This window comes from Ornithorhynchus anatinus, chromosome X1 (genome assembly GCF_004115215.2).
Source record: "Ornithorhynchus anatinus isolate Pmale09 chromosome X1, mOrnAna1.pri.v4, whole genome shotgun sequence".
Taxonomy (NCBI): Eukaryota; Metazoa; Chordata; class Mammalia; order Monotremata; family Ornithorhynchidae; genus Ornithorhynchus; species Ornithorhynchus anatinus.
The window spans coordinates 91,312,644-91,323,570 of NC_041749.1; the positions used below are offsets into that span (position 1 = coordinate 91,312,644).

The 10,927-nt window shown below is 53.3% G+C and overlaps 1 protein-coding gene across 2 annotated transcripts; it reads left to right on the forward strand.

Annotated features, from left to right (window-relative positions):
- The first annotated feature begins 1,797 nt into the window (after nt 1-1,797).
- Nucleotides 1,798-7,715, forward strand: LOC100682013. Of its 2 annotated transcripts, XM_007665565.4 has the most exons (7): nt 1,802-1,920; nt 2,513-3,033; nt 3,237-3,622; nt 4,528-4,688; nt 5,097-5,229; nt 6,794-6,996; nt 7,469-7,715. In XM_007665565.4, the coding sequence occupies exons 2-6, from the start codon at nt 2,655-2,657 to the stop codon at nt 6,974-6,976; spliced, it is 1,242 nt and encodes a 413-aa protein (XP_007663755.1). In that variant the 5' UTR covers nt 1,802-1,920; nt 2,513-2,654; the 3' UTR covers nt 6,977-6,996; nt 7,469-7,715. The 2 variants fall into 2 exon arrangements, with proteins under 2 accessions (XP_028906691.1, XP_007663755.1); XM_029050858.2 differs by lacking the exons at nt 6,794-6,996; nt 7,469-7,715 and adding an exon at nt 6,010-6,771 and having other exon boundaries at nt 1,798-1,920.
- The last annotated feature ends 3,212 nt before the right edge of the window (nt 7,716-10,927 follow it).

The window sequence follows — 10,927 nt, forward strand, 5'->3', positions numbered from 1 at the left end:
ATCCATCTCTGCATCAAACAGAAACTCCTTACCACAGAATTTAAAGCACTCAATCACCTTGTCCCCTCCCATCGTACCTCCCTGATTTTCTACTATAACCCAGCCCACGCATTTCGCTCCTCTAACGCTACCTACTCAGTGTACCTCTATCTTGTCTATCTCACCGCCAACCTGTCGCCCACATCCCGCCTCTGTCCTGGAACATCCTCATCCGACAGACGATCGCTCTTCCCACCTTCAAAGGCTTATCGAAGGCACATCCCCTCCAAGAGGCCTACCCCGACCGAGCTCTCATTTCCTCTTCTCCCGCTCCTTTCTGTGTCACCCTTGCACTTGGATCTGCATCCTTTATTCACCCATCCCTCAGTCCCACAGCACTTATGTACATGTCCATCATTTATTTATTTATATTGATGCCCGTAACCCCCCTCTAAACGGTAAGCTCATTGTGGGCAAGGAACGTGTCTATCAACTCTTGTTATATTGTACCAAGCACTCGGTACAATGCTCTGCACACAGTAAGTGCTCGATAAATATGATTGATTGATTGATCGATCGAAGGAAGTACGGCTCCAATACAGGGGAAGATGTCGTGGAAATGATCCCGAGGAGGGAAGGAGGGATGGGAGAGCAGCCTAAAAGAAGAGGCTGAAAAGATTCCACGAGCAGGGAACGGCCCTTGAACTGGCTTGATTTCCTCAACTGTCATCGGGTCCCTGTCTCCCGCAGGCGGGAGGACTCCCAGCCCACTTCTCTCCGGCCTCAGGGCCGCAGCCTAAACACCTCCTGTCTGGGTAACAGGGTTGTATTGGATGCAGTCTCAACTGCAAACCGAACGCTTCCCTTGGCATCCTCAGCCTTATGTCAGCATGGGAACTCCTCAGAAACTTTCTGCAGGGAGAGGCTGGAAGTGATGCAGGGAGGGGCTGGAGGCAGCTCAAGAAGGGCTGGAGACAGGGCAGCTCCCATCAGCTGCTCCCATCAGCCCCAGAGAGATGACAAAACCTCGGCTGGCACCTACTCAATGCCCATCTCTCAGGCAGCCCAGCTTCACTACCAACACACCAGCAGGTGCTGAGACTGATGCACTCACTTCCTAGTCTGTGGTAAGTGACGCCGGGGTAAACTGGTGCTCTCCAAAGAAGGTGTCTACCCTCTCCGGTTCCTCTCTGTGTTTCTTTTTCTTCCCCCAGGCTTTCTCTGGGCTGCGCCTCTGCTACCGGGAGCGTAATACAGCCGGATCTTGGGGAGTCTGGGCCCAGGGCTGACTGTGGTCTGCGAGGGAGAGTGGGCAGAGAGGGAAAATGTCAGGGGCCTGCGGCTTCGGAAATTCCCTCTCCCGCCTCTCTTTCTCGACTCCCCTCAGCCGCATCTGTGGATCCGGAGAAGAGGTTACAGCTCCGGTTTCCGTCGGCCTCTAGTGACCGGATTTCACTAGGTTTGACGGTGAATGCCCCCCAAATTTTGGCTCGTTTCTAGGGCCGACCCCAGCCGGGGGGACGAGGGCTGGCTCGCACCTCCCGAGTCAGAGCCTGCTCCCTCGCCGGGGTCTCCGTAAGACTTCAGGGTGTTATTTCCAGCCAGGCCCGGCCACTTGGTCCTCGGACCACCCCGGGTCCTCTTTGGGCCCCGACCATTTCTTTGTGCGCATCCCTCCCTGCCAGACCTAATTTCCTGAGCCTGGCTGGCGCCGGGTTCCAGATTAGGAGGAGCTGGAGAAAATGCTAAATCCCTATTCAATCTCTCTCCTCTCCCACCCCTTCACTCCCTCCCTCTCTTCTGGCATGGAAGACTCTTCCACGCGCTTCCCAGCAGGTGGCGCTGCCCGACCAGCAGGAGGACACTCTAGGCAGGACCCAACGGTGACTTCCGATCTCTATGGTGCTGGCAGCCGGGAAGGAAGTAGGAAACTGGTTAGAGGTAACGAATCCCGGAACTGAGACTCCTTTTTTGGTTTTATTAAGCCTCCTGACGGGGCTGGATCCATCGTTCCTTTTCCCCTTGCCTTGTCCGTTTCCCCCCCACCCCGTCTCGCCCTCCCGAAAGCCCTATGTCCCTAGCTCTCCTCTGCTTTGGCTCCCCCGTCTCTCCATTTCCTTCCCTCTCCTTAGGAAGCATGCTGCCCCCACCGGAATGCCAAATACCTCCACGTCTGGGCATCCTTCCCAGTGAGGTCTCCGTCTCCCTTGCTTCTGGGGATCGCCCGTCCCTCCCCTCCACCCCGGTCTCTCTGCCCCGTGAGGGATGATTAATGTCTTCCCAGAGCAGATTGATTAGGAACAACCCTCATCCTTCTAACACTTTAGCTTGGGTTAGCCCTCCGGTCACGTCGAGCGGCAGCCTTTGAGGGTGGTAACGGGATAAAAGAGGGGAGGATGTGATATAGGGCAGCCCAGAGCATCTGCGTTCTTTAGATTTTATGCCTGGAGGAATCTCATTCCTTCATGAGTCCTTCTCTTCCCAAGCAGCCACACGTGAATCTTCTTTCATTAATCCTTCTTTTGCCAAGCAGCTACACCCGGCTTTTGTGCAGTTGGTATCCCGGTCCATGAGTAAGGAGGCATAAACGAGAGGGTCCCCGTGTGACGGCTGCAGTCGTGACATTCGTGAGTGGAGGGGATAGAGCTGTGGACAGAAGACCTAACCTGGGGAGAATGTCCTCCCCTGGGAGGTGCCGTGCAGGTGCTGTGGTGAATAAATCCCAATCCAGGAAGAAGCTCTGTCCGGATCCTGGGGGTGGCTGCCAAGGGGAGCCAGCAGGAAGAGTCCCTAAACTGGAGAGCCAACCCCTCCGTAGGGAGAAGGATCCCCCCGATCTCAATCAAGAGGCCAAGGGCTCCCGGGAAGCCGAAGAACCACTGCAACTTACACCTTCTCCTGCCAAACTCTTGGGACGGGGTCCAAGGAAAGTAGTTCTGCATGTGGACCTGAATAACACCATCCTGGTGTCAGACAGTGTTACAAACCAAGGTCCTTTGGCAGCCCTGAACAATTATCTGAGCACTGTTTGCTGGGGGAAGCTGAGCCAGACGGGTAAGCGGTGGAAGTGGAGGTTTTGCTTGATGTGTCTCCTCAAAGTGCCGAGATACCTTCCTGCCCTACCGTAGTCCTGTCTCGGTGCCTTGGTGGGGGGTCAGGGGAGCGTGTGGCCCTCGAGAGGAGTCTTGTGATGTCAGAATGCCTGCGGGTCTACCGCCTTCCACAAACCTGACCTGTAGTTGCTGTGTCTCTTTCAGGTGAGTGGCAGTGGCTGAGTTACTCACCCTCTCTGCTACCTCCCAGCCCAAACGCGGTCAACTTTTACACTCAGTTTGGCCGGAATACCAGGTTCACGGATGGCAACTTGGGCCTCCCTTTCCAGAGCCTCCTTGCTCACCACCTGAAACTGTTGGAGTGGTCAGGCCAGCCAGACAAAACGTTCTCTATCCCGGGGGAGGATGGCAAAGAGTACCACCGGATTCTGCCCTCCTTCTTCCATCTCTTGGAGACCCTGCTGCGGCAAGGCAGGCACTTTGCTGTGGTGTTCCGCACCTTTGGCCAGGATCTACCTCCTGTGCTCCAGGCTATGCACTCTGCCCTGAAGGGGCAGCACCCTCAGTTCCCTGCTTTGCAGGAGATGGCGGTGAGTGGGGCTGAGGGAGGGCAGAGTGGGGAGGGGGACAGCTCAGGGGGCTCCCTTTGTTAACTGGTCAAAAAGTCTTTTCTAAACACCTATGGGAATGTGTAGCGCTTGGGGTCTGAGTCAGAGGATAGACATGGCCCCTGCTTTTGAGGAGCTCGTACTCTAATAGGTGATGTAGGATTGCATGTTTATCTAAAGATACAGTAATTTTAGAGATGTGCGGGTCCCGGATTGTATCGGTAAGTTGGAAAGTGAGTTAGATGAATCAGGGAAAGCTTCCTGGAGGAGGAGGAGGAGGAGGAGGAGGAGGTAACCTCGGAATTGAAACTTACCTTTCTACCTCCGGAAAGGTTTTCGGTGCCCTTGCCGATAGAGGACTAATTAGACCGGCGATGTCGTTGGTTTAACCGCTCTCACCTTACCTGGCTGCCTCCGTCTTCTGAAAGCCCTCACCTTTTCCTTCCCTTGAGGAAGCGAGGTCATCAAACAGTGGTATTTACTGAGCGCTTCTTTTAGGCAGAGTACTGCACCGAGCGCTTCGAGCGAGTACACTGCAGTAGAGTTGGTAGGCATGATCCCTGCCCTCAGGGAGCTTCCAGTCTAGTCGATCATGACACACTCATTTGTAAACTCTTCTCCTCACCCCCGACTCCCCATTTTACAGAGAGGGAAAGCGAGTTGTTCAGTGCCTCCCAAGGAAGCCGAATCCCACTTTGTCATTCAGGTCTGACCCAGGACCAGCTAGGGGAGCACTTGTTCATCCTGGCTGACAAGATCGGGAAGAATCTCCGGCCCTTCGGCCACCTGTTGAGGCCATCGCCAGAGTTGCTGTACCTTGCGAAGAACTTGTCTTTTGGCCAGCGCAGCCTCAGTAGACCACCTTCCTCTCTTCCCCGATCCCGCAGTTCCCCACGAACCTTTCCCCTGGTCGAATCCAGTGCAGCACCCGGGAGATAGTGGTCAGCCGAGGAGCGGAGCGTGTTTCTAGCCGGCCAGATGGGAGAGGAATGTACCGTTACTTCAGTTCTATGGAAGGCCTCGGGGGCTTCCGGGATCATTTTGAATGGTGAGGACCTCTGGGGCCCTGCCAACTCGGAAAGGGGGCTGCTTCTCTTTTGGGGAGGTTTCAACCTTTTCTTGAAGCCGGTTGCTTTTGCTGAGGACCACTACCGAGAAAGCTGGCTGTTAAGAAAAGCCAATGGCTCTTTCCCTTGGATAAGGGGACGGGGGCAGAAAGGGGTGCTCTCCAGCTGGCCTTTCCCAGACATGAGATTCAGGGGAATGGCAATTGGCTGGGTTTTCTGGGACCCCTAACTCCCCAAATTCTTGTAACTTTCATGTGAATTCCCTGCTGAGGCCCCAACCCAGCAGTGGAATACTGGCCGGGGGAAGGAAGGGCAGCGCCGCCCTCATCATCCTGGGGACTGGGATGGTGATTTGGGGGTTACCACCCCTTTGGGCTCCTGTCTTCCAGGTGGTCCAAGAACAGTTTCTCCAGCCGGGGCGGGAAACCACTGTGGATCGACCCCCACGACCCTCAGGTTCAGCACATCTGTTTTGATGACAACATACGCCTGCAAGACAGTGACAGCATTATCCACCCTCAGGTATCTGCGATCCCTTACTGAACAGCAAACCCTTCTTCCCAAGGCACCCACCTCTTTGGGTGGGTTGAAGGAAGACAGCTGGTGACAAGTTGTCACCTGCTGGTCACTTCTTGAGGGTGGACTCTTAGTTGCTTTTTACAGTCCCTGGGGGGAAAGTGCACCAGTAGGTTGCTCCCACCATTCGTGTCTAATAAAAGTTTCAAACAGCAATTGATCAGTTTGACACTCAATTTCAACCTGGGATTCCTGATCCCCATCTCTCCTCTCTCCCCTGCCCTCCTGTCAAAAAAAAAAAAAAAAATTGCACTAGACTTTCCTCGGCAGTTTTCACTGTCCACAGAGGTTCCTCCTTGGCCCTTCCTTCACTTCCTATCTCTGGGGAGTTTTGTAGACTTTTTTTTTTTTAGCTCCCACCTCTTTGCCTAATTCCTCCCTTGGAATTGGCTGAGCTGCAGCTGATGCATTCAGGCAAATGAGTGATGTGTTATGTCAATAGCTTTCCCCATGGGAAGGATATTAAGGAGCTGGCAGCTTGCTTGTTCTTGAGGCTTCGGCCTGTATGCTTAGAAACTTGCATTGATGTATGTGGAAGGCTTGGCCGAGCCAACCCGTCACACAGATAGGCAGGCATGGCAGGGAGTCAGGGATCACAGTAAGTGTACCGCCTACAGTGAGGAGAACACCCCTGGTCAGTGAACTGGCTGAGAGGGGGAAGGTCAGTGGGCTTTTCGCCCTTTGGTAACTAGAGGTATAGTCCCGTCCCCATTCGTTCTTTTCTAGCCTCTTCAGGGAAGGAGGAGAAAGATGCTGCCCTAATGGTCAAGTTGATTTGCTTGGCACCTGCTCCAGCACAAAAGTCCTGCGAGAGGTTTGATGCTGTGTGAGGCTGGCAATGATGTTGGCTTCGGGAACCCTCTGATTCAAAGGTGCCGGTGGCCCCATGAGATTTTTCCCAGTGTCTTCCCGGAACAACAGGCAGAGCTTTTGGAGCAGCAGCCAGGGTGGCTCTTAGCGACTGCCTCTGTAGGCTGTGATTCCTCAACTCAGACTTGCCGGGTACCCATCTTCTCTCCCGGGGGACAGTGCGGGTACCCTTGATCCCCGGTGAACTGCCCGGGTCTTGGTTGGGAGCATGAGGCTCTGCTCTGTCTAACAGCTGGGTTTGTGACAGCTTGAGATTCCAGAGTAAATGCTCCAGTTGACTGCCGAGCCTCCAGCTTCCCACTGGGATCGTTCCGCCTCTTGCCCCAACTCCAAAGAGGAGGCATCTCGAGAAGGAACTGAGCTGATGGCAGTGATTCATGAAGCTGAACGGTACTCCGGCCCCCGCCCCCGTCGAAACGGGCCAGTTAGCAAAGGGCTGCTGTCAGCTTCTCCAAGTGAGGGAAAGATCTCTAGGGTCGGAGGGAGCGGACCAGACCCGTGGGATCTTCTCGGTCTGCCTCAGGTTGGAGCTGCCTGGGTGTGTGTGCTGCCTACCCTTCCTGCTGGTTTAACAGCATTCGGAGCCAGATCGCATCGGGGGTAATGGGCTCCCTTGTTGTTCTTCCCCCTTCTCCCCAAGGTGTTCGTAGGGCAGGGCAGCCGAGAAACTTACACCGCCCCCACTGCCGAACTGTATGGCATCTGCCTGGTCCAGACAGACCTCCTCAAGGCCATCGCTGACCCCGACTACTTCCTCACCGCCGTGAACGACTGCGAAGAGAACTACGAGAACTTCCTTGCCCGGGCCCAGGGCCATTGCTGAGATCAAGGCTGGGCGCAGAAGTAATTGTATTTATTAAGGACTTATTGTACTAAGCACTGGGAGATAATATATAGGTAGGAATTAGGCACGGTCCCTGTCCCCCGGGCGGGGTCACAATCTGAGTAGATGGGGAGAAGGGATTGGAAACACATATCAGGAGTGACGCAAACATTCAAACGTAACACAGATGGACAAAATAGGCTCAGAGTCTTGGTGGAGATGGAGGAGTTTGAGGGAGCAGCTTTTTATCCCCGGCCTGGTGGGCCCGGAGCAAGTTGGGAGCAGGGACCCTGAGTGGCTGGGGGGAAGGTGGCGGTTACTGCTGTGCTTTGCTTGGCGGGGTGGAGGGTCTGCTTGCCCGGCTCTGCCGGCAGGCCCCTCCTGGAATGCCCAACTGTGCTGGGGACTTGACCCAGGGCTTCCCTCCCTGCTCTTTGGGGAGCAGAGGGCTAAGAGTGGCTGAGGCAGGCCTATTGCTTTTTCATCTTCCAGGGGATGAAGCGCTTGCTTTCAGTTTTTTCCTGCGACACCACCCCACCCCAAAATCAGACTATCGCACTGCAGCTCTACGAGGGATTTCTAGACGTATTCCCACCCTGGACTTCTGGGTTAAACTGACTCCGCTCCAGAGGGGTCTCTGAGGACGTCTGCTGCGTATTCCCTCTGGTTCCTCTGTTCCATAAATGATGGTTTGAGTGCAGCTGAACATTAAAGCTTAACCCCAGTATGGGGCCCATAATGGTGCCTTTATTTCTTTCTGCAATGTGCTCAGGTTGGGCTCGGCAGTAGTCCGCTCGCCTAGAAAATAGCGGTTTTGCTCTTGATGAGACCCTTGCCAAGGAAAACACGTGCTGTGATACTCAAGCCTCGACTGAGGTCCTGCCAGGGTGCGCAACCGACCGTTTCTTCCGACGACGCATTGTGTTCTTATCCACTGTCAGCTGAGCGTTTCCCAATTGTCCAACAGTGTTCTATCCCAAATGTTAAGTGAAAATACATGCTATGGGAGAACTAGCTGTAGGAGTAGCCCTGGGGTAATGTTGGGTTGGGGATCCCCTATTGGCAGTGGGCAGTGGTTTCTTGCCCAACTGAGATGCAAAAGCAGTGTGGCTTAGGGGATAGAGCACGGGCCTGGGAGTCAGAAGGACCTGGGTTCTAATCCCAGCTCTGCTACTTGCCTGCTGTGTGACCTTGGGCAAGTCACTTAACTTCTCTGTGCCTCAGCTCTTCATCTTCAAATGCCGTCGAGACGTTTCCAACCCATAGCGATTCCATGGACATGCCCTCTTCAGAACGTCGCATCTTCTATCGTAAAGTCGTTCCGGTATGCGTATCTGTAGGGTTTTCTCGGTAAAGGTATGGCTAGTGGTTTACCGTTGCCGCCTTCCATACGGTAAAAATCTGAGTCTCTGCCATTGTCTTTGATCAACGTTTTGATCACTTGATCATCCGCCTTTGACCCTTTCCCATGCCGCTGCTGTCCAGCACAGGTGAATCAACTCTGATGCTTCGGCTTAGACCTTTCCATTATGGGTAACCCTATATGGCTTAGCTCTAAGCTTCATCAGCGTACGCAAAATCTCCTGTCATGATTAGGCGTCGATTCATAGGAGAGGTGCCTCAGTTACCTCATCTATAAAATGGGGATTAAGACCGTGAGACCTGGACCTGGCCTGTGTCCAATCTAACTTGTATCTATCCCAGTGCTTAGTACAGTGCCTGGCACATAGTACTTAAATACCACTAAAAAAAAAAAAAGACCCATCTGCCTCCACCAGTTCTTCATTCCTAGGTTCCCTCAGGCAGTCATCTAGTCTGGGCCTAATCCTGCTGCCTTAGAGAGATGGAGCCTGTTCTTTGAAGCTCTTGGTCTCCCTGCTCATCTGGATTTCAGCGTGATTCATTCAATAGAATTTATTGAGCGCTTACTATGTGCAGAGCACTGTACTAAGTGCTGGAATGTACAATTCGGCAACAGAGACAATCCCTGCCCAATGACGGGCTCACAGTCTAATCGGGGGAGACAGATGGACAAAAACAACACAACATAATCATGATAAATAGAATCAAGGGGATGTACACCTCATTAGCAAAATAAATAGGGTAATAAAATATAGAGATGAGTACAGTGCTGAGGGGAGGGGGAGGAGCAGAGGGAAAGGGGGCTTAGCTGAGGGAAGGTGAAGGGGGGAAGGGAGAGGAGCTGAGGGGGAGTGCAGAGGGAGCAGAGGGAAAAGGGGTAGCTCAGTCTGGGAAGGCCTTTTGGAGGAGGTGAGCTCTCAGTACAGCTTTGAAGAGGGGAAGAGAGTTAGTTTGGCACAGGTGAGGAGGGAGGGCATTCCAGGACAGTGGTAGGATGTGGTCCAGAGGTTGACGGCGGGATAGGACCATACTCCAGGATTAATAGATCAATCACTGGTATTTATTGAGCACTTACAGTTTGCAGAGCACTGTACTGTGTGCTTGGGAGAGTACAGTATAACAGATTTGGTAAACATTCCCTGCCCACAAAGAGCTTGCAGTCTAGGGAGAAGTATTGGCTTCTAATTGTGTTTGCATGGGTCTTTAATTAGGGCTTGGTACATCTCCCTCACCTACTCCTTCCTGAATTCTATCTCTGCAGAGAGTATGCCTTGCTGGAGCTCCTTTAAACAAACCACCCTCATTATCAATATTAATAATAATAATAGTGGTATTAAAGCACTTGCTGTGTGCCAAGCACTGTACCGTGTGCGGGGATAGTTATAATAATAATTGTATTGAGGGCTTACTATGTGCCAGGCACTGTACTAAGCCCTGGGAGGATAACGACCCCAGCGCTTAGAACAGTGCTCGGCACATAGTAAGCGCTTAACAAATACCAACATTATTATTATTATTATTAAAAGCACTATAAAAATATTACAGAAGGAAGAAGGAAAAGGGGATTATGTACCTAAATTTGGGTTTAATAGTGGGTGACATGGAAGAGCTGAATGGGCAGTAGCAGGGGAACCACTGAGGGGAGATAGGAAATTAATCTGGGAGGGACTCCTGGAGGAGATGGGATCTCAGAAGGGCTTTGAACATGGGGAGAGCTACGGTCTATTGCATTTGGAGGAGTGGGGTGTTTCATGCAGGTGGGAGAGATGAGAACGAGTCACAGTGAGTAGATTGACTTGAAATCGGGGTAGAGGTGAGAGAAACACTCTCCTCTCAGCCTGAGCAGATTTCTATCTGGAGAGAGAGTAAGCGTTTTTCTCTCCTCCCCCGCTTAGGCCCTAGGGCTGAATACTGCTACTTTCTACCCCCTTGGCTTTTGCCCGCTGGTTTGCTGTCTCCGGCCCTCCCAGTTGCTCGACTGGTTTCTCTGGAGACTGTGGTGATGAGAGGGCAGGGGATGTCCCTTCTTATTGTTGCATTGTACTCTCCCACGCGCATGGTACAGTGCCCCGTACATAGTAAACGCTCGATAAATACGGTTGAATGAATGAGAGAGCCTCTGACTCCCGGGTTTAGCAGTGCCTGAAGGCTCTGGGTTCCTTTGTGACAGTACAGGTGTCTTGGGGAACTCGGTTCATTTGGGTCACTACCAAGTCAAAATGGCTGTGGCGGGCTGGTGGCTGAGACTGGCCTGGAGCTGGCTGGGCGGTACGAGGAATGTAGGCTCATCCTCTTGGGTTTGCGGTACGGTGGTGAGTGATCGCCGCATCACTCGGTGGATTCTTGAGAAGGGACGTGTCGCTCCCAGGGCCCTGGGATGCTGAACGGGAACTGGGGCCTCCCGACTGGGTAGAAAATGCTCCCGGCACCCGAGGCGGCTGCTCTGCCGCTCCCCATTTGACTCTTCTCTTCCGAGCTGCCGTCCTCGAGGTTCTTAGCGAAAGCGAGCGAGAGGCTGGCTGCCCTGGGCCCCTAGAGGGAGCCTTGCAGTCATGACATCTCGCCTCTAGCAATGGTCGCCGAGCAAGC

What these genes read in the sequence shown, in the direction of transcription:
- LOC100682013 (XM_007665565.4), top strand. Translation starts at nt 2,655, where the DNA reads ATGTCCTCCCCTGGGAGGTGCCGTGCAGGTGCTGTGGTGAATAAATCC. An exon ending in GGGGAAGCTGAGCCAGACGG is followed by an intron (nt 3,034 to 3,236) that starts GTAAGCGGTGGA and finishes TGTCTCTTTCAG; the next exon opens with GTGAGTGGCAGTGGCTGAGT. An exon ending in TTCCGGGATCATTTTGAATG is followed by an intron (nt 4,689 to 5,096) that starts GTGAGGACCTCT and finishes CCTGTCTTCCAG; the next exon opens with GTGGTCCAAGAACAGTTTCT.